The following is a 24258-nucleotide window of genomic DNA, read 5'->3' as shown; positions in this document are numbered from 1 at the left end:
ATTTTTGTTTTAGGATAGTTTAAATTTGCGCATTTACTTTCGTTTCTCTCCTATGCACAAATTTAGGGGGAGAAATAAAACAAAACAAAAATTAGAAAATTTAAAAAAAAAATTCCAAAAACATTAGAAAATCAGAAAATCAAAAATACGGTGTTAATGGAATGTGCTTGCAGGAGATGCTTTGGGAAATGAAATAAGCAAGTGATAACGGGCAATCTGAATCGGCGTAATGTACCTAAGTTGAATTGTCTACGCTCTGTGTTCGATGCGCTGGTAGGCACGAAAGATATTAAATGGACTTAACTAGGGAGAGTTGAACCTAATGAATTTAAGGACTTGACAAAGTTTGACCTAGTTAGATCCGTTTAACCTGATTTCACGACGCTCGGATAGGTTGAGCAGGGAGATATACATGGGAATCTACCGGTCACATTAAATAACCCGTATCTAGAACTGTGGATTCACTTTTTCTCGATGTGCGGATTCTGTCCTTAATTCCGGTTGGATGGGGCGACTGGCAAATTCCGATAAATTAGGTCTGGAGAATATCATTTTCTTTCTTTTCGACTGTTAGTCATATGTTGTCTCCTTTGCGTGACTTCCAATCCGACTTGGTACACAACATATGCAACTCTATTTCTCTACAGGCTATATATATGAAATTCCTCTCATCTGTTAGCCATATGCTGTCTCCTTTGCGTGATTTCCAATCCGACCTGGTACACAGCATATGCAACATTCTACTTCTCAACCCCTCTGAAACAATAAGTAATAGAATTCTGAATCTATCCTCTCTCTGAATGGTTGTCTGCTCACCCGGTGTAAGGGGTACTCTGAAAGTTCTTGATGGCTGGGGCATATCAGGAAGTGGGAAACACGTTCTAGTACACTTAAAATTGAACACATACAGATTGTTTGTAGATCTCGCTGCTCGATTTAGGTGGACAACAATATCCCTGGTTGTAGTCAGTTAAATGGTCATAAGAAAAATTTATTTAAGAAATAGGGCCAATCATGATAATAAAGTTACAATTAGATATATGCATGTATCATGTCATTGGTAAATTGTCCAAAAGTGTCACAAATTTTTCGTGTTTAAGTGGACCACAATACTGGCGATCGATCAGACGAAGATGTGAAGATAAGGGTACCGACAAGTGGAATAAGGCTGTCCAACAACTTTGATCCCAAATCACTCTTAAAGTTAGATATTATTTTTGTTTTTGTTAAGTTTATTCATAGTGTTCTTCTAATTTAAATATTAGGGGAGAATTAAAAAAAGGCAGAAAATTAAAAATAAAAAAAAATTAAAAAAAAAATAATATAGTGTTATTTCTATTTTATTTCTTTTTCAGAAAATATGAAAAATCCAAAAATATTTTTGTTTTTGTTTTGTGTGCTAAGTTTTCTTTTAGTTTTGATTTGTCTTGAAAATTGATTTCAGGTATAGATGAAACTCATGGAGTTTGTATCGAAGATTTCTGAGCCAAAAGGCTTCGTCTGTGAGCATCGAAGAATTCTCATTCGAAGGAGCAAGAAATGAAGATTATTCTTTCAACATTCAATCCTTCAACCCTAGAAGCAAGGTGAAGCAGAAATTGAAGATTATGTGACACATTGCATTGAAGCCTCCTCAATCAGTCTGTTGCTATCGTTGTACCTGCTAAAGTGATCCACAAGATTTGTTCTCTCTGAAGATTCTCAAGCTAAAAGTGCCATCTTTCAAGAATCATTACAAGAAGCCTCCTCACCCAATGGGCGTTCAATGTCAAATTCTGCAGAAAAGCTCAAGTGCTCAAGATGAAGTCATTCATTGAAGATTCATCAAGTTCATCTTGAAGTCGCGAAGTTATCGAAGATTAAAGGTGAAGCCAAAGCTCCCATTGAAGATTAACAAGAAGAGCCAGCTACTTTTTAGGGCGAGCTTGTTGGGTTAATTAAGAAAAGAAATTTATAAACCAAGGGGGAGATTATTAGGTCAAAAATATGGTTTATACTTCACTTTTCTAGAAAAATGTATTTTTGTGTTTTGGACCGTAAACAACTTGGTGTTTATGGCCGTATACGTGTTTACGGCCGTAAACAGGTTTACGACCGTAAACCCATTTACGGCCCATGTTCAGTTAGCCCATATTCCCCTGTATATATATAGGTGTTAGGGGTGAGGAGTGGGGATTGATGAACATAAGAGAGTTTACGGCCTAGAGAGAGAGAAACGTATGTGTGTGAATCTTTTGTATCCAGATCTTCATTCTAATCAATTCATACATAGATTCATCATATTCTTCTTCTTCTTCTCTTCTATTTGATCTGACATCATCCGTTTGATTGGGATTCCGCACCATCAAACAGATCTGATTGATACACAGGCAAATTAGGGACTTACATGTATTTTGATGATTGTCATGGCATGTTTTCAGTATGGCGACATTGCAAGATGGACTAGTGGATGGTTCAGTTGTCAGAGAGGGATCAGGCTTGGGTTCAGGGACCTAGCAAATCGAGGAGTGGATGAGGGAGTTTGTATTAGCGGAGGTTACGCGCAGTATTTTAGACTAGACTCCTGTGATTTTTGGCACGATCAAGGAGGGCATCCTGGAGATTTTGGATGAGAGGATTGGAGCCTTCCGCATAGAGATGATGGCCTTCTTGGGAGCACGTACTTTGACATTCCAGGAGTTCAGAGCTTGTGGATCTCTAGACTACCATGGGGCTAAGGACCCCATTGCTAGTGGCAGATGGTTGGCTGATGTCGCCAATGCTTTTCGTTCCAGCTAGTGTCCCGAGGGGGACAAGGTTCGACTCGCCTCCTGCCTTCTTAAGGACAGAGCACAGGATTGGTGGGAGGAGGTTGGTCATGCTATCAGGGATGATGCCGCGTTGGACGCGATGACATGGAGCGACTTCTCGGCGAGGTTCAATGCCGAGTTTGCACCGGTGATTGAGGTGCAACAGTTAGCCCGAGAGTTTCAGGATCTGAGACAAACTACAGAGACAGTGGCGAAGATCACTGCCAAGTTCAGGGAGGGAGCCCTTATGGTTCCGCAGTATGTGGCAGATGAGGAGATGAAAAAGGCTCAGTACCACGAGATGCTGAGAGCTGACATTAGGGAGTTTATGAGCAGGTCCAGCTGCAAGACGTTGGAGTACATGATTGCTCGGGCCACGGAGAGAGAGATTGATATGGAGCAGATCAGGAAGAGGAAGCTGGATGAGATTCAGGTATCCATAGGATCGGGCAAAAGGCCCAAGGGGTCAGATTCAAGATTGAGGGATTATCAGAGCCGCAGCCGGTGCGGGAAGTGTGGCAGGACGCACGAGGGTGCGTGTAGGAGTGGCAGTGGTGGTGATTCTGGCTGCTTCAAGTGCAGCCAGACCAGTCATTTCAGCAAAGATTGTACTGCTACCACCACCCAGGGATCGGACCTGATATGTTTCCAATATAGTCAGAAGGCTCACAAGAAGGCCCACTGTCCGAGTTTGCATTCAGCAGGACAGGTGATAGCACCTGCCCTTGCAACCTTGAGGATCACCGACGGCCGTTAGGGCCGGGCGGAGGCACCTGTAGCGAGGAGTAGGGCGTATCAGTTGGTTTCAGATGAGGTGTGAGCAGCTCGATGCTTCAGGTACATATCTTCTTTCATTTTCCATATCAGCTTATATTATGATTTTATTGCTATGGTTCTGCATTGGTATTGATATGATATTTCAGAAATTTTGTGGCCTGCTTCCGATTGAGTTATATTCCATCTATATACCTTGGATTTTAGAATGATAGTAAGAGGTCGCCTCCTTTAGAGCAGGTTACTTTGGATGCAGTAACTGTAACATGCATGTGTGGGGCTCGGTAGTGTCTCGCTAATTCGGGACGGTGTCGTTAGGGGATAGATTGGTTAGATGCCCAACTGTGGTGAGCTTGGGTTTTCAGCAGAAGTGGCCAGAGGATGGTAGGGAGAATTGGTAATTCTCTCAAGATGTGAGCTATGAAGAACTAGACGAATCGAAGTGGGGGAGAGCCACTCGTAGGGGCCAAAAATAGAAGCAAGTGCAAGACTGAGGTGGTTCCGCAGTTTTGGTGAGGAAGGAAGCAGCTCAAGTGGCTGTTTGGATTGAGGAGTAGTTAGGTTGGAAGTTGGGGAAAACTTCCCAACATTGAGTTTCGTCTTCGCGAGTAGTTGATGGCTAGTTCGGTGAAACCAGGTCGGAGAACCTTCGGCAGGTGCGAGTTTAGTCGGGATATAAGGCTGCGGGGTAGTCGTAGTATTCCCCAGAAGCAAGTCAGTGAGGGAAGCGATGTAAGACTGCGGGTAAGCCATAGCGTTCTTTAGCAGCTTAGCTAGCGGAGTGTGGGCGGGGGCCCGTATCTCCGAGTTAGAATGATAAGAACCAGGAAAGTTTAGCTAGTTGAGATCAGGAGAGGAGTGGGTCTACATAGCCCTGGATAGGTGAGACCTGTGGGAGAGGCTGCTCCGAAGTATAGATGGGTGAGACCCGTGGGTGAGGCCCGTGTTCTTTTAGTAACATGTGGGACCTGGTAGAGACCTTAGGGTAAGGTAGGGGATCGGGGATCCTAGACCTTCTAGAGCAGAGTGGCTGGGTTGGTAGAGCAGTTCAGGTAGTCGCGATATCTTCATGAGTCGCTGGGAGCGACTGGGGGAATGTTATCGCGTTCGGTAACTAGTGGGGGACCGATATTTTGGGGAACGATGGGAGTCGGCAGGATTTCAAGCAGGAATAATGATAAAGTGTTTGGTGCAGAAGGCAGTGAGCTGATCGGGTAATGCTAAGTTGCTCACTGCGGAATCAGATACTCTCGGAGGATGGTCTGAATTCACACGCTCGGTGGAGTTTTTAGTATTGGAGCATCGTATGAGGGGATATTTCGTGAGTGCAGGTATGATGGTCGGCGCTGTGAGTGACCAAGATTGTGGTTTGAGCAGCAGACTTGTTCCTTATGGAGATCGGAAAGGTCGTGCTTATAGGAAGTTGCCTTGGAAAGGCCAGTGGCAGTGCAAGGAAAAAGGGGGAAACCCTTTGTGTATCAGTGAAAGTGCACTGGAAGTACCGGTAAGCCTACTGGTTGGGTAAAGGGTTGTACTCGAAGGTAGTAATTATGGAAATATCCCAAGGATGATGTATCCTGGATTGGACCAATGGGGTAAAGTACGTAAGGCTGTAAGCGGATTGTATGATAGTTGACTGTGGCGCACTTCGAGGACGAAGTCTAGTTTAAGTGGGGGAGAGTTGTTACACCCAGAATCAGAATGGCCAAAAAAGGAAAGGAAAACCCTAAGTCAAAGGGGGGGTCAACTCGTCGAGTCCAAGGAATGACTCGGCGAGTCGAAGCGGACTCCGTGTTGAAAATTAAGTGACCGACTCGGCGAGTCGGCAAGTGGACTCAACGAGTTTGGTCTGGGTTGGGAAAGCCCTAATTCTGGGACTTGGTACCCTATTTAAGCATCTTATTCTCTTCCCTAGGGTTCATTACAACCTCTCTCGTCCAGAACCCCAAAACCCTCGCCACCCAACTTCATTTTTGGAGCTTTTGGTGAAGATTGAGGTCCATTGGAGTAGATTTTGAAGGATTGGAAGAAAGGAGCAAGGAAGGAAGTGTAGATCCAGCCTTCATATCGTTTTGGCAACTGTTAGAAGGTAAAAAGTCTAGACCTTGAGCTTTCAATTGATAGATCCCCTTTCTAGTTTTCTTTTGGTCACATTTGCATCATTTCCAAGGTTAATCCGAGTATTAAACCCTTAAGGATGGATTTGGACAACAGATCTGGACACTCTTGAGCTTTAGGAGCTCAGAGTTGCTGGCTTTATCCAGCTAAGATCCCATTTCATGACCTAGGTTTTCTTTGAAGCTTTGATTAAGTGTTTTAGCCCCATAACACCTTGCATTCACGTAAAGTTAGCAAATTTACGTGCAATGCCAGCATAAGGAGTCCAGATCTATGAGTTGGAGGTGCTGGGATGGTCTGTAATCGAAAAAATAGAGATGTCACAAGATGGACTCGGCGAGTCAGTTCATGGACTCGACGAGTCAGGCCGCAAACCCAAGCCCTTCTGTTTATGAGTCGGATCAGTGAGTGGGGTTAGAGAAGGGCTCAGCCAGTTTGTGTCCATAATGGGCATGAAGATCATGGTGCTCGACGAGTTCAAGGAGGAACTCGGCGAGTCCAAGGCAATCTCCTTAGCTTATGAAGATGGACTCGACGAGTTGTTCTACAACTCGGCGAGTCGGTTGAAGATGGTCCTGAATGTTAGTTGAAGGAGAACCCATTGAGTTGTTGCTAAAATGGACGAGTAGAGTCGAGGTTGTTTTGGGATTAAAGGAGCATGGACTCGACGAGTTGGTAGAACAACTCGGCGAGTTGAGTCAACTAGAAGTTGAATCTGACCGTTGACTTTGACCTTGAGAAGGACCTTGACCAAAGTTGACTTAGTTGGCTTCTTGAGGATAGTTAGGCTAAGTGTTGTTATTGAAATTAGTAGCTCGGGGAGCTAGAGGAGCAGCAGTTCGGGTAGTTTTCGGATAGCAGCCAGAGGGTTATCAGCAGAGTTCAGCAGTGCAAGTGAGTTTCCCTTTGTGTGAATGGGTCTACGGCCATAATACCGACCCATTATGTTTATGTTCATGTTTATGCTTATCTATAGAAGGAAGACGCGGGGGTTAGCCCTAGGCACTTATTTATGTTACGGGTTACGACCTAATGCCGGGCGAGGCCGAGGCATGTTAGGATGCTAGAAGTCTTTGTGATTCTTGCATGTGTCGGTATGATAGGATCCGGACCGAGGGTCCGATGTTGGGGTATGCCCGAAGTACGTTAGTTAATAGTATGCTTCCGGGCCAGGGGTCCGATGCCGGGGTATTCCCGAGGAAGATTCTTATGTAGTGCATTAGATTATACTTGTTGTCTTCGTGATACTTGTATGTTCCTGGTAAGGAGGTGAGTGTGGGCGAGGTCCTGTATCTCATCACTAGTTGAGTATTGATGGACAGGGGCGAGGCCCGTGATAGGAAGGATGTGAGTGTGGGCGAGGGCCCGTATCTCACTACTAGTAGGGATGTGGACGGGGCTCCACTACTTCAGTAGCATACCAGGGGCGGGGCACAAGTTAGGCAACGCCTTAGAGTAGGGTATGGTTAGTGAATGTTTACCTATGTTTCAATATGTTATTTAATCGTATGTATGTGTATGGCGAGTGAGGCCTAGAGTTAGACAGGGCCTAAGGGAAACAGATCTGTATACCGGGCGGAGCTCGATGCCAGGTGGTACCTGATGCCAGGCGGGGCCTGATGGCGGAGGAGGTCCGATGGCGGGCGAGGCCCAATGCAGCGGGCGGGGGCCCAGTATGTGGTTATGTGCTCTGAATTATGTATGGCTCAGTAGGTATGTATGGTGTCTGGTAGGTTGGGGAACTCACTAAGCTTCGTGATTACGATTTTCAGTTTTGGTTTCAGGTATTTTCGATAACGGAATGAAGAGCTCGAGATGATCGCCTGGCACACACCAAAAAGTTTAGCCTAGGATGTTTACTCTGATAAAATGAATAAGTGTTTTGGAAAAGATACTCTGATTTGTCATATAAACCCTTTTTGTATGTTTGAATGACTTAATGCTATGGATTAGTAATGTTTTTAAAAGAAATTTTTGTTCATGATTTTCGGGAAGTTACACCTGAGGTTCCCACTACAAAACAGAATCACAGACTATTTGGTGATGCCAAAACTTTTCACATGACTAAAGGGATTAGATATTCCTTCGAGAAAGGCTCATCCTTATGATAACGATTCCATGAATATAAAGAACAACGATATGCAATATGGGAGTTAAACCTTCTAGTGCTGAACAAGTCAATGCTTCCATAACTGTTGACCCAATACGCCTCTGCTATAATTTTGAAGTTCCAAACTTGCTCGTCCCACACATAGGCAAAATCATTGCGAAACACGATCAGAAGGGCTCTTCCTACGACTAGAACCAAAAACATCTCTTTTCCCCCTGATCCCATCAGCTGATTCCCTTGGCATACATATTCCTTAATTCTTTTGTTACTAAAATAAAGACCTTGCACATAAACACTCACGATTCTCAACACGAGTTCCCACCAAAGCCAACTCGGTACATAATTTACAATAGGAGGTCCAAGGATTAACACCTGTATTTCATCCGAAATCGTTTGATTCACAGAAACCCTTTACTACACCTGGATATAAAGATCGCCAGCTACCGTTGAGACTGCTAGTCTCACACCTGGTTCGGCCGCCAGTCTCACACCTTTACTAAACCTGGATATAAATATCCCCAACTAGCTGGTGGAAGTTTCCTGAACTCCCACTTACATAACTCCAATCCAGACGGCCACTTGAGTCGTCTCTCCTCCCGAATGGGGGGTGAAACTTACCCTAGTTCACACCAGATCCAGCTCCTAGAATTCTGAAAGATTATCCCTTACTTGAGTCGTTGAAGCTCTTTCATCCCACAAAAATTGATGGATTCCCAACCCATCTTACCTTCATATAACATGAATCGCCGATGACCTACACATACCAAAACTAGCGTTCCATTACTAGCCGATCTCGATGATCGCCTAACTCTTGAAATCCAGATAGATACTCCCCTAAATCCCAACAGCCCTATAACCCCAATCACTTCCCATGATACTGCACCAAATCCTTATGTCCTTTATGGTGGTGACTAAAGACCATAACCCTTGCTATGAACGGATGAATCTTCACCCCAACTCCCCTTCCTTTGTAGAATCTCTAAATTCTAACTATCTTTAACCCTTATGTTTATAAATTCTTCTAACACTTCTAATGATCAAGCGAGCTCATGTGGCTGCCATCCACATATTCAATGCTTATGCTGGTAACTAAAGACCATTACCCTTGCTCTAAACTGGCGAATCTTCACCCCAACGGTCATGATTGGATCCAAAGGTCCTACCAAAGATGAATGCCAATCCCACCTGAACACTGCTATCACCCCCTTCACTTCGACTTTGCTAAAGAGCTAATACTGCTGATTCGAGTAAAGATCCCTCAATCAAAACCCCTGAACTAAACCCAACAAAGAACTAGAATAATCTCCTAAGCAACTGAATCCCGCTTAGCGAATTACGACCCACTAATGACTCTTGGCATGCAAAATGGCGTATAACAATTCTTGATGATATAACCCGGACAATAACATAGAAACAACTAAGAGATAATGCTTACGCAGACTCAACAAGCTATCAAGGAAATATAGATACAAGTAATAATCAAGAGAAAGCAATAGATGCAACGACTAGCGACGAACTATTAACCTTCATGGATGCTTCGGCAAGATTCCATCAAATCCAGATGGAACCATCCGATCAAGAAGACACAACATTTATAACACCAACAGGTATATATTGTTACACTGAAATGCATTTTGGTCTTAAAAATGCAGGTGCAACATATCAAAGACTGGTGAACCGGATGTTTAAAGACAAGCTGGGGGACACCACGGACGTCTAGATTGACGACATGGTGGTGAAGTCCATGAAAGTTGAAGATCATCTTAGGGATCTCAAAGAAGCCTTCGACATTCTAGACGAATACAAAATGAAGTTGAATCCTTTTAAATGCCACTTTGGGATGAAGTCGGGCAAGTTCCTTGGGTATATGGTAACCAAGAGAGGAATAGAAGCAAGCCCAAAGCAAATCAAAGCAATCATCAAGCTGAAATCCCCATCTTCAAAAAAAGACATCCAAAGGCTAAATGGAAGAGTAGCGACACTTAGCAGGTTCATTTCAAGATCCTCAGAAACGTATAAGCCCTTCTATGATATCTTGAAAAAGAACAAGAAGTTTTAAAGGAGCAAAGAACACGAAGAAGATTTTCAGGAAATCAAAAGATACTTAAGTTCCGCACCACTACTGATGAAGCCTATAGATGGAGAACCACTTCTCCTCTACTTCTTGGTATCCTCAAGTGCGGTCAGTGCTGTCCTAGCCAAGGATCTTAACGGTGACCAACATCCCATCTATTACGTAAGTAAAAGTCTTCTAGATCCAGAGACCAGGTATTCTCATCTCAAAAAATTAATTCTTGCATTAGTAACTGCTTCTAATAAGTTAAGACATTATTTTGAGACACATGTGAAAACTAATTATCCTATTAAGAATGTGATGAGAAAACCAGAGATGTCAGGAAGGATGGAAAAATGGTCAGTGAAGTTAAGCACATTTGAAGATGAACACTTGGGAAAATGCACACTATTCACAGATGGAGCTTCAAACCAAAAAGGAACCGGGCTAGGGATCATACTAAAATCGCCACATGGGGACATCCTACTCCAGGCAATTAGTTACGAATTCAACGGAACCAACAACGAAGTGGAATATGAAGCACTCATCATGGGCTATAATTGGCTAAGGATCTTCAGGTATTTACTGATTCTTTATTATTAACCAGCCACTTCAGTGGACCTTATGCAGTGAAAGGTGAAAGATTAGCATTATACCTTGAGATCCTCAAAAAATTAGCCTCTGGTTTTGAAAACTTTAGCCTAACCTAAGTTCCCAAGGAAGAAAACACATAAGCAGATGCATTAGCTAACTTAGGATCCTCCCTAAGGACCCCACCGGAAATGAAGATCCCTATAAACCACGTAATAACTCCAGCTATAGAAGCCCTTTCTGATAAACCCGACGATCCTGAACAACCAATAAGTGTAGCAGCCATCGGAGATCCTGAAGCTGCAGAAGTCTTGAAGGACATACATGAAGGAGACTGCGACAATCAAAATGGGGGCAGGTCCTTATGCTCCAAGGTATTGAGAACAGGATACTACTGGCCAACCATGAAGAGAGATTCTTTTCTGCATGCTGAAAAATGTGATGCTTGCCAAAGACATAGAAACATCCTACGTTAACCGACAGAACCTGTACATGCTATTATCTCTCCATGGCCATTCATGAAATGGGGAATGGATAGAATAGGAAAATTACCGATAGCTCTAGGAGGAAAAGTATTCATGTTGGTGATGACTGATTACTTCTCGAAGTGGATTGAAGCTGAAGCCTTCGTTTAGGTTAGAGACAAAGAGGTAGTCTCATTTATTAAGCGTAATATCTTGACCAGGTTCGGGATCCCCGTTGAAATCATATGCGACAATGGATACCAATTCATATGCACAAGGACAAGAGACTTTTACACAAGTTGGGGGATCAAAATGATAATTTCCACTCGTGTTCACCCCCAAGCTAATGGTCAAGCAGAATCCAACAATAAAATCATTGTAAACAACTTGAAGAAAAGGCTAGATAAAAAGAAAGGAAGATGGACACAGGAGCTTCCTTTCGTCCTATGGGCAGATACGACTACTTCCAAAGTAGCCACAAGTCAGACCCCCTACTCCATGGTGTTTGGGATAGAAGCAATGATCCCTACCAAAGTAGTGATCCTGACAGCAAGATACTTGCTCCAAAATCAAAAAAACGATGATATGATCCTAGCCCAGGATCTTGACACTGTTGATGAACTCAGAGATCTTGCCAAGAGATGAATTGATGCTCATCAAAAAGGATAACCAAGGCTTACAACAAGAACATAAAAGCCATAAGATTCCAAATAGGAGACTTGGTATTAAGGAAAACATTTCAAAACACCAAGGATCCTAGTGCAAGTAAATTAGCTCCTAAGTGGGAATGACCATATCTCATAGATGTTGATGCAGGAAAAGGAGCATATAGCTAGCAACACTTGAAGGAGACATTTTTCCAGGATCCTGTAATGTTATACATCTCAAAGCATAGTATATATAAACAAGATTGATTGATATTCAACAAAACGAAGGTGCACATGTTCTTTACCTTAAACTTTTCATCATTACTTATTTTCTCCTCGAATACATTACTAACTTAAGCGTTGGAGGGGCATTAGCTAGACTAACACCCACCCCTAGCTAACGTTTTATATGCAGAACAGCGTACATCTAAGGATATCCATAAGCAATGATCCTGAAATATAAGAATCCTCAAGGTTGAAGATCCTGAAACATAAGGATCTTGACACACGAAGATCTCAACATCTTAACACTTGAACAATTCCATTATATTAATGGTATGATCTTTAAACTATCATATACACAAGCTAGAGACTGATCATCTCTCCTACGCTTAAGGGTACTTATTCCCCTCTAAGGTTTAAAGAGCTAATTACCCATTTCACACTAGCTAAGGTTTATACACCTCGCTTAAATGCACGATATCTAACTATGGGATACGAATAAGAGGATCATTTCACGATGCAGTGGCTTGGAAACCCTCTTATCTTTGAACATAAGTTAATATCCTTAAGGGTTATAACATTTCCACGTTATCTAAAACTGGGATCTTACCCCAGAATTTACATAAGGTTTATAACATTTTCATGTTATCTAAAATTGGGATCTTACCCCAGAAATTACATAAGGTTTATAACATCTTCATGTTATCACCCATTAGGATTTTTCCCCAGAAAATACACGAATCATAAAATTTTCATGTTATCATAACTAGGGATCTTTCCCATGAAATATGTCACAAGTTGGGATCCTCGCCAGTACATAACATTAACATGTTGAACTTATGATGTTACGTAAGAATTTTGTCAAGGTTTATAACCTAAACATGTTATCCTAAGAAGGGAATTCTCATGTATGATCTAATCATTAAGGATCCTCATCAATAAGGATCCACATCTTTAAGGATCCTCATCATTAAGATCCTCATCGGTATGGAACCTCATTAGTAAGAACCTTATCATCAGAAGTCAACAATGATCCTAAGTTCTTTCCTAAGCTGAGGTTTATCCTTAGTAAATTCTAAGATTGAAAAGCTTCTGAAGCTTAAGGAAAAACTTGAAGACAATCAGGTTCCATCTATCCTTATTCTTGAAAAAACTCTAAGTACAGTTTAAGGATCCTAAAATTTCTAGGATCCTTAGCAAAAATCATTTGGTTATCAGAATTCAAGTATACTAAAAGTGATTCACTAAAAGAATTTTGTCTTAGGATTGTTTGAATGAACCAAGTTTACCGGGATCTTGATTGTTTAAGGATCCTATTATCGTAACAGTTATGCAGAGAAATCAAGAGAGATATATAAAAATAGAACAAAACCATTGCATTCAAAAGAGGTTGCACACCAACCCAACCAAAAGATTAATTATTTTACATTACTGATAAAACAAAAACTACCTAAACTAACTTCTTGTAGGCCTAGAACTTAGCCTGGTCATCGTCGGCCACATCCTTCTTCTCCCCTCCTTTGGTCAGCTACAATACATGATCCTGAATGGTGGTAGCAGGCTTGCCAGTCAATTTGGCCAGTGCCTTGCGCTAACCGTCCACATCCCAGGAACCTACATTCTCCAGATCCTCTGCAAGATGGATCTTAGCCTCCCAAATAGCCATTGTAACACCGACCTTTGCATCAGAGATCACTTCCTCCATCTCGAGCAAGTGCTCCTCCTCCTTCTCAACCTTCTCCTTGCTGAGCAGTTCCACTCTCCTCAACAGATCCTTGGTGGTTGCTTTCCACATCCTCTCTTGTCCCTGAAGGTCTTGTTTAGCCCTCTCCAATCGGATCCTTAGATCAGTGGAAACATGATCTGAGACCTAAAACAGAGTCATAGTGGGTCATCGAAAGGTAGAATAAAGAATAGAACAAGAATAAAACCAACACTTACAGCTTGGGAGAAAGATACCAATTTCTGGAGCGCTTCCTTGGCCCTAAGGCTCTCCAAAGATAGACCTGCAAAGTCAATAGTTTTCCTTTTCCGAGATCCCAGGGTCTTCCCTATCAAGTCAATGGTTGATCTTTCGGGTGTAAGAGGAGACGAGCACTTCTCCTTTTTCACCGTCAGCTGACCCTTTGACATGGTTGTGTCAAGATCAGCGAGTGTGAAGCGAGCACTGGAGCAAATGGCTTTGGATCCTATATAAATATATAACGAAAGACTATTAATAACCTTTATCACAAGCGAAAGGAATCAAGGATCCTTACCTGTCGACATGAGGTCAGTGGCAGAAGAGCTTTCTTGCCGAGTGGCTTGATAAAATCGGAATGATCTCTCAAATTCAGACAGGGCAAAGAACTTCTCGATCTTCTCTTTAGATTCCTCAGCAAGAGGGACGAGCTCTTCGATTTTGAAAGCTGCAAAATCCAAACACAATAAGAATATGTGAATTCCAGGATCCTTATATTAATATAAAAGAATCCTACCCTTCTTGACCCAGGCATCCAACATAAGATCCCCACTAGGAACAAAGTCGCATCTCATAAAAAAGTATTTTTCTTTCCAAGCTCCGTCATTATGTTTGGTTTTCAGGACCAGAGGAGATCTATGGGTTTTGACTTTGAGGAGAAAGCGAGAATACCCGAAGGTTGTGAGATCATACACACAGGCCAATTCAAGAAGACCTATATCAAGGCCTTTTGACTGATTTACTTGGTCAATCCAATTTAGGATCCTCCAAACAATCAACATGGCCTGAATATATGAGATCTCAGTCACCCTAAAGAATTCGGAGACAATCCTAGGGAAAGGGTATTTCAAATCCAGGGAGAAGGGGATTTTGTGAAGCACACCCAGGTAGGAGTAACAAAGTCAGGTTGGATGAGAGGGTCGAAGGGCCTAAAAATGGATTTAGAAAGGAAGGCTCCATTGAGTCTCAAAGACTCAATATCATCATCACCGAAGGAACACGTCTCCTCGTAGGAGAGAATCCCTTGGTCGGTGAAGTCAACTTCAGGGAGTGCTAAGATGTTTTGGCGAGAAACGTCCATTTTTCTAACCATTATGGAAGAAGTAAAAACGTAGAAGAAAAAGAGATAAAGAAAAGAAAATCAAAAGTCAGCACAAGTAAAGAAAAGAAAATCGAGACGAGTAAAGAATTGTGGAACTGATCACCTCTATTTATATTGAGGATTCGAGGCTGATTTGACCATTAACGGCTAGCTATCCACCCTTTGGATTTCAATACTACCTAGCGGTTAAGGGTTAATTTTGAAAATTACTTATCCCTCTCCTTTTACCTCTTTAATTTAAGTTATCCCTTTCATATTCTCGAAATTAACTCCTATATTTTCAGGAATAACTTGGGGGCAATTGGGGGCAATTTCTAGGGAAGGACCTAGAAATTTCATTCATGGCCTTAAGGATGAGGATACATGAGCTACTTAGGCCTTAAGCAAAGGGATTAGGGTTTCCTTCTCTTAAACCTGGCTTTGGCTCTAAGCAACCAACAACTATATAAAGGGCATAAACCCTTGTGGATTTCGGCTAGACTAAGGTTCCTAAACCCTAAGAAAACAAAAAATTGTCTCCTCTCTCTTCCTCTCATAATCATCCTCTTGCTAAGTGTGTTTGTGATCCAGTAGAGGTGTGACGCTTGTGACACTAAGTTCTCAAAGTTGAAGATATACAAGGTTTTAGATGGTTATTACAATATAACAATCAAGGTATGTATTATGATTCAAATTTTTTAAATTTTAATTATTATACATAGAACCTAGGTTTTCTTGTTTGTGTTCATTGTTTGCATGTTCAATGGAGAAAACTTAGATCCAATCAATTTAGGGTTGCATGCACACATAGGATATGTTGTTATGCTCAAAACCCATCACTGGTACTAGAGAATAGGATTAATTTTGTATTGAATAGATGCAATTGTGTTCTTATTCAAAGGAGAATGGAATAGAATCGACATTCTATTCAATGAACTCGTCAAGTTTGGTCCTCCAACTTGTCTAGTTGGCGCGTCAGATCTGATTTCGGATTTTCTTGCCTAACTTGATTTACTACATTTATATTTGCTAATTATCTTTTATTAATTCTGCCATAATCTGATTTTTGGTAATATAATATAATTCAGTAAAACCTAAATGTTAGGAGATAATTATGAATTAGATAATGATGATTTATTTGATTGTAATTATCTTTATGGATATGATTAATAATTTAATTAATTGATTAATTAAAGGATAATTAATATATCCATAATTGGTTACTAAATAATTATTAATTGGATTGAATAATTAATATTTTTTGGTTGTTTGAAATTTAAAATTAAAAGACTTAATTTTAGAAATTGAAAATGAAAACCCTAAAATATATCCTCATTGATTTTGTTAATGATATCTAATAAATCCATATGTGGTTTAAATTTTATTAAATTAAATGTTTAATTTATTAAAAGATTAAACCTTTAGTATTTTAAAATGTTTAAAATACACCCTATACTAAATGTAAGATTAAAAGTTTAATATTTACTATATGTATAAGACGAGTCAGTCGAATCGCCAGTACGTGTCATTCACGAAGCCATACTATAAGAGGAGTTTAAGGAAGTGGCCTGTAAAATGACTGTCATTGGGTATCCATTCTTACCCACCGCTCTCTTTTATGGTGGAGAGTCGTTAGCCGAACGAGTTCGATAGGATATTTAATCCTCATTAAAAGTATAATGATAAAAGTAACTAAACTATTTTCTAAAATCTCATTCTTAGTTACTTTAGGAAAAATGTGAATTTGATGCCAACCCATGAAATTACACATTGCACCTTATTGGTCGTTAGTGGAGCGTGTGTGGTTAACCGACACACTAATATGGGACTAATATTGTTGACAATGGGTGTCTCGTAAATTATCATTGAGTTAATGGAGCACATGTGGTTAACCGACACGCTAATTTCAGATGATAAATGACATCGAGAGTACCAAGCTAATTTGCATGGTTATCCACATCTCGTTTGTGATCGTCGGCATCCTAGTCACAAAAGTGAGAGCATAATCGAGATTAAACATGCCATTGAATACTTCCATGAATCTCAAAAGGTCTAGGAGTTTCATTAGTTGAAACTGGTAAATGCCTACCTTCCTAAAATAGATTCGAGTTTGATTACGACATCCCTATTCAAATTTCGAATCGAAAATATGGATCCTAGCCTTAATTTAAATGTTGGGTTAATAATTATGTATTAAATAAATCAACTAAATTGAATTCTTTTCTCCCTTTATAGATGTCGAGTCAAGAAAACAATGGTTCTCTTTGTCCTTCTGGAAATGGTTTTCCTTCTAAAGATAATCTTCCACAAGTTGATCAAGGTGAAAGAATGTTCCCTTTTTCAAATGGTATAACTAGAAATCATGCTTCCCCAACTCTTCCTCCACCTCTTCCAGTAATTCTCCCTGACCCACGATTTCTTCAACTTGAACAGTTCAAAGTCACCTACACCCATTTGGCATGTAAACATCAAGATGGAAAGTCCATGTGTGTGCATATCCTGAAACAAAATCGCACATTAATAGATTGGGAATGTTTGGTGTCATTTTCCCAAGGGAGCTGGCCATTGACTTGGTTTTATTTTCGCTTCCAAACTCATATAGTCAGTTCATTAAAGACTTTTATGAGAGGGACCATGACGTGACCTTAATCGATCTGACATATATGCTGATTGATGCTGAAGCAGAAATGCTTAAGAGCACAAATCAAGAAAATGTGTTTGAAGGATCTATCTTCCAAGTTTCCGTGGACATTGAAAATGGTAACATTGGTAGTCCAGAAAAGGTTTCTCCTCCCAATGGAAATGGACCGACCAAGTTCAAACCGTTTGACCATATGGTAAAGAGAAAGGATAATTTTGAGATAGTTCCATGTGCAATTCCTAAATAGTCCATATGTTTCTATTTCCAATTGAAGGGAAATTAGATGCGAAGCTACCCTGTCTACCTGAAAGATCGCAGAGATAGTAAAGTCAAGTTGTATGAGTCTACTTCAGGTATATCCACTATCTAACTCTAGTTTATTAAGTTCCGATTAATAGATTCTTAATACATGATGTGATAATTGCATTTTGATGTTTTGCAGGATGTAAAAGAAAGAAGGAAGCTTAAGAGAAGCAAGCTAAATCTGATCGTGAAAGATGGATATCGGTCGCATTGTTCGATGATCGGATTTTTGAGCTGCTGATTAAGAGTTATGATAGGTTAATAGATTGTGTAACACCCATAAAATTCATGCCAAATTTTGAAAATTTAAAAACATTTCAAAACCTTTAAATCATTAAAATCTTGTTTTCAAAATGTATAATATCATAGTTTTCCCATAAACGTAAACAAAACATGAGGAGTTGTATGATCACGCCATTGCCTTGTCGCGATCCCCTGATGTACCTGAAACAATAAACTGAGACTATAAGCCCGAAAGCTTAGTGAGTTCCCCTAAAATACCCATACCCACAACAATACGCATAATAATCATAAACATCATACTTTGGGTCCAATCAACCATTGGGTTGGAATACCCCAGGCCCTCAACCATCCGGTTGGAATGCCAACATACTATGGGTCCAATCATCCTCCGGATGGGATACCTAGGCCCACAACCAACAGGTTGGAATCCCCACATACTACGAGTCCAATCATCCTCAGGATGGAATACTCACGGCCCACAACCTATAGGTTGGAATGCCCAGGTCTATTGGCCTCCGCACAAAGCAGATAAATCTCAACCGCTAAATGAACATGTGCACATATAACATACAATCACATAACAGTCTATATACAATATTTGATCTAACGGATCATATCACATAGCACATGACATCATCCTATCTACCAGGATGCTGATCTAACATATCATATAATATTATCCTACCCTCTAGGATACCGGTCTAACAGGTCATACCACATACCATATAATATTATCCTACCTTCTACGATACCGTTTTAATAGATCATACTAGCATAACATAACCAGATAACAATCCAAAGGGCCAAACTTGGTGCCTTAGACCCTGGAGTATAGTGAGGATAACTCACCTTGCAAGTAGCTCGAAAGGTAGTGTCAAACTCTTCCAGATGTAGCTACAACTCCAACACCTATATTCACCAATGCCTTTTGCTATCAATATTCAATTTACCAAAATACCTTCAGAAGTCAAATAGTCAACCCTTGGTCAAAGTCAAAGTCAACTATCACGGTCAATAGTCCATGTTGAACTCAACTCGTCGAGTACCCTTAGCTACTCGCCGAGTTTCTTGCATAACTTGCTAACTCTCCGAGTCACTCGGCTGACACGCCGAGCCTAAGGCAATCTTCATCGGACTCGCCGAGTCACCCTACTGACTCGTTGAGTCTACGATAATCTTCATCGGACTCACCGAGTCCCTTCGATTCTTCATCCATACAGATGCTTTTTAAGCCAGGCTAAGGCTCCATACTGCAGATCCAAGCTCCTAGGGCATGTTTATCACGTAAAGTTGCAAACTTTACGTGCATGCACGGTGCTAATGACTTAAATCAAGCTAAAGAAGAGGTTCTAGGCAAAAGAGCTTCATTAACATGCTAAAGACTGAGACTTTATGATGATAAGAGCCGAGATGAGCCTAGATCTAAAGTTGCAACTTCAGATCTTGGTTCATTACTCGAAATGCAACACCAAAAACCCAAAATGGTCCTAAAACTCAAATATAAAAGGCATCTAGCTAGAAGAAGCTCAAGGTGATGACTTGATACCTTTAAATGATGATAAACTGAGGTAGATTTTAGATCCCCAACTGTTCGTTGCTCAAAGCCTCTTGATCTTCAAGCCTTTCATCACCAATATCCACCTTTCAAGCTTAAACAAACATGGAGAGAAAAATGGAGATTTAGGGTTTCTAGACTCACAGGGGCTGCAAGGGAAGGCTAAGGGGGAAAAGGATCCTTTAATTAGGGTTCAAAACCCCAGGGATTAGGGTTTCACCCTCTAGCTCCAACTCGTCGAGTCACTCTTCTGACTCGGCGAGTTGGTCACTTAAATACGTGACCCAAGCCCGCTCCTAATCGTCGAGTCAGGGCACCCACTCGTCGAGTAGACCTTGGAACTTGAAATTTAAAGTTATACTATCCATACATGAAAATCGGGTCGTTACAGAATTCTTATGAAATATCTAGAAGCATAGTTTTCATATATTTGCATTATAAGGACAAATTTTTCCGCATATTATCAATAAAGTGAATTTTTTATTTACTTACTTTATATATCCTTGCAATGACATTTATGAGAATTGGTGGTTATATTTCTATTATTAGCAATGTTAAATGGATTTGATTCTTAAATTATGTTGTTTATGGAAATATCATAATCATCCAAGTGAAAAGGAATTCTCATCACCCAAGTTTCAGTTGGGTAGAAACTTGGAGTCATACAATTTGAATTGTGTGATGTGTGAGAATCTTGATCTGTGGAAGATTAAGACTAATTTGTTGATCACATGTTTATGTGAGTCAAAGTGAAGGACTAATGGATCTAGTGCACATTAATGTGGAATATTTAGATCCACCACAAAGGATGATAGGTCTATTCGTCATGATTTACTGATGGTTCAGTAAATATGGTTATACTTATAAGACTAAATATGATTCTGATTCTTTGAAAGGTTTCAAAGATTGGCATATCGAATATGAAGAATCTATTAGGTAGAAAGATAAAGGTTGCTGCCATTTGAAACGAAAGGAGAGTACTCTGGTATCGTGTTTTATGATTGTCTTAATGATTATGGAACCATGTCACAATGGATCCTCGAAGAACATCTTAGTGAAATTGTCTCAACTAAGAAGAGGAATCAGATATTGTTGAAATAGTTTAATCAAAGAGATGAATCATACTTCGTTTCCAAATCAAGTTTTAGAGTCATACTCTAGTAACTACAAATCGTATCTTGAAGCTTATTTCAAACTAAGTAGGTTTATGACACCTCATGAAATGTGGAGTAGAAATGTTTTCATACTTTAGCCTTTTTGGAATTGGTAGTTATGATGTTTTGGTTAAAACAAAGGATAAACTAAGACCAATTAAATGAAGTGTTTTCTTGAAAAGAATCCACACTAATTGTTGAATATTTGTTTTTTCTTTTCAAGGAATGTTCCTTAACAGAAAAACTTATATGTCAAGAAGTCATCAAGAGTCTTATTGATCTTGAAAGGTTTTAAGATTCAACAAAGAATAAACCTTTTAGTTATCACTAGCACACAACCTGAGGTTGACAACCTATCATGTTAAGTTGAAAAATTCTTACTTCTGTGCATCTTCAAGTTGAGTTGGCAATGCATGTGAAATCTATGGTTCTCATTTGACTACAAAAGGCAGAGCACGTTGGTCAGTGATAGTACATTGGTCAATGGAAGTGAGCTGCTTAAACAATATGGAAGACATGGTAGGCCCTTGTGCTATCAGATGCCAAGAAATTAAGAAAAAGCAAAGTTCAGTCCATGAAAGGAAAAACAAAATTTGATTTTGGTTTGTCATCAACCTTATCTTATGATTGTAGGTTGGAATTGATAAATTCACATGGATAAGAACACATACACCATAAATAGATGGAAAAATTTTTGGCTCTAATTCATGAAAATGATTATGAGGAAACACTTTCGCTAGTAGATTTTAAATCTGATTGATATCATGATTAGCAGTGGTGATAATTGCATTCTCAAATTCATATATGATTACGAAATCCTTTTTCATAGTTCGAATTATGAGATAAGGCAGGTAATAGTTTGAACATCCAGGACTTATCGCTATAAGTTCTGAAAGGGATTAAACACACATACACATGTTATCTAATGAAGTTGTATGAGCTTGAGAAGTCTAGATGAAGACTGATCAAAGCATCACGTATCAAAAATCTAAACTTTAAAAAGAAAGTCAATAGTACTAATTTCTAGAAGTCCAGTTCATTTCTAGGTACATGTCAAAGCTAGTGGGAGCATAATTGTTATGTAGATAGGAGCATAATTTTTATGCAAAGCAAGAGTATAATTATTATGCTAGTGAGAGCATAGTTGTTATGCTAAGTGTTTCAGGTTGCCAATACTATTGGTAGGAAACAAAGTTTTCAATTTGAAAGTTGCAATGATTGAGAAATTGTTTCAATATAATAAGCTTAAGGTAGAGGGCACTCATACTTCATTTCAAATCTAAAAGTTTAGATTGAAGTATTAATGGAACTTTGTCTTGACATATATAAATATCGTGTTGAAGTGATTCAACATAGGAAATTCGGTATATGGAAATATTATGGCAAGAGACTGATCAAGTATCATGTCTTTATATAAGACATTATGTATCGAATCTCATACGATTCAGATATAGGATTGATTACTTATGCTATAATATTCACTTGTTCTGATTTTTCCAAATGCATAGGGCATTTAAGGAGAAAAGGACTAGAGCAAGATGTGACTGAAGTTTTTAAACAAATGTCAAGAACAATCTAAGGTTTACCAAAGGATTCGTTGCTTTTGGACAGTTGGAGGTATATTATTTGGACGAACCATAGTGACATGCTTCAGATTGGGATAATTCTTGTGTAGAATCAATGGTCATAAGGGAATATGGAAATGTTTCCATAATGAGAGTTGAGTATTTAAATATGAGTTAGAAACCTTAATGCAAGGAAGGTGTTCAAGAATTGTATCTTGAATTTGAAACTTCGTAACCATGAATTTGTTTTAAGTAATAAAGTTTCAATTGAGCATTTTATGACATCGTTGGCAAAGCCTTTGTGACTTTTAGGCCACTTCATCACAAAAAGATATTGCATGAAATGTTAGACTCTAAAACATTTAGTGATGAAAATAATTTGGAATTCTTACTAGTTCTAATAAGAATTTAAAATTGTGAAATGAGCATCACTGGAATAATGTCCAATCGATCTATTAACAAAGGAAGGACCATAGAGACATAGTTGCATATTTAGAACATGGCATGACTGATATTTAATTCAAGTGCTTAGTTGATTAATCGAATCATTATACAATTAATAAAGTCTAATTAATAGGGTGATTAACTAATATGTGTGTACTTTATATTCAATAGTTTTGAGACCATAGTTAATTAGGTTATTATTGGGTTTCATTTCACATGTTTTACTTCCCGAATAATTGGATTATTCAAACATCCACAGTTGATCATACTTTTGGAAGTAAGTAGTGAATTAAGACAGTAATGAATTAGACTATAGATTTTCTAAGGAATTAGACATAACAATGGTTTGCTGTAGCATTCATGAGTACTTTTGAAATGGGAATTCAAGTATTGGATTAACCCATGCTCAAAGAATTACTTCATGGATTTCATCACGAGTAATTTTGAGACGATAATATCTTATATTCTTGAAACCGAGATATATGAGTTGTTGTGTGCGAGTCAGTTGTGCATTGATAATATGTAAACGCATAAGTAATTTCATGTTATAAAATGTATTGTTATGCGTGATTTGATGAGTGAATAGTGCAAACATATAATTCGAACTTTATTCGTTCCTTTTTCCCTCAAGGGAAAAGTGATGTTTGTGGGCCCCTTGATGATTTGGTGATGACATCTAAAGCGCTTGGCCAAGCTTGGACTAAATAGATGTGTTCAATTAGTAGTTTGACGTCAGTCCTCATGAATCGGAAATTAGGAAACAAATCTTGGACAAAGAGAACGATTATAATCCATGTCTCATGTCCATACGATATCTTGTAGAACGGAGGAATATTTGATCACTTATCTAAGGACACGTTACTAACTAGGTCAGAGTTCGAGAGCGGCTTTCACAACGATGATTTCTTGTCAATTTTTGAAGTCATACTTGCAATTATAGTTATTAGACTTATCCAAGTGGGAGACTGTTGGATTAGGTGTCTAAGCCCATAACTATAATTGGTATGTACTTGAATTGATAGTGGCATGATCTGTTTGGGTTACCTTTACACTAGCAACTTGACAGGATGATTGATTGAGGAAGAGGAAGAATTTAATATTTGGAATGATAAATTGATATAAATGATTTATTAATATGTTATGGAAATAATATATTCATTAGAAATCATATTATTAATTAATATTTAATCAGAAATTAATTTGGGATTAATTTTAGGATTAAAGGAATTAATTAAAAGTGCAGAGATTGTTTTGCAATTTATTGATAGTTGTGGAATTTGGCTCTTGGACGATCCTAGGAGGGATGGACGAAATTCTCAAGGGAAGGTCCTAGAAATTTCGTTCATAGCCTTAAGGATGAGGATCCATGAGCTCCTTAGGCCTTAAACAAAGGGATTAGGGTTTCCTTATCTTAACCCTGACTTTGGCTCTAAGAAATCAAAAACTACATAAAGGGCATAACCCCTTGTGGATTTCGGCTAGGCTAAGTTTCCTAAACCCTAAGAAAACCAAAAATTGTCTCCTCGCTCCTCCTCTCATAATCA

At 39.4% G+C, this 24258-nt stretch overlaps 1 protein-coding gene across 1 annotated transcript; it reads left to right on the top strand.

The window, feature by feature from the left end:
* Positions 1-10626: 10626 nt before the first annotated feature.
* LOC145059630 (uncharacterized) lies at positions 10627-11544 on the top strand. Its single transcript, XM_079007446.1, has 2 exons — positions 10627-10793; positions 11121-11544. The coding sequence occupies exons 1-2, from the start codon at positions 10627-10629 to the stop codon at positions 11542-11544; spliced, it is 591 nt and encodes a 196-aa protein (XP_078863572.1).
* Positions 11545-24258: the final 12714 nt, after the last annotated feature.

The sequence above is a fragment of the Lactuca serriola genome, chromosome 6, assembly GCF_051521515.1.
Source record: "Lactuca serriola cultivar US96UC23 chromosome 6, Lser_US96UC23_V15, whole genome shotgun sequence".
NCBI lineage: Eukaryota > Viridiplantae > Streptophyta > Magnoliopsida > Asterales > Asteraceae > Lactuca > Lactuca serriola.
This window is presented reverse-complemented; position numbering and strand designations above follow the sequence as displayed.

What these genes read in the sequence shown, in the direction of transcription:
- LOC145059630 (XM_079007446.1), top strand. Translation starts at nt 10,627, where the DNA reads ATGAAGATCCCTATAAACCACGTAATAACTCCAGCTATAGAAGCCCTT. An exon ending in GACAATCAAAATGGGGGCAG is followed by an intron (nt 10,794 to 11,120) that starts GTCCTTATGCTC and finishes TATCTTGACCAG; the next exon opens with GTTCGGGATCCCCGTTGAAA.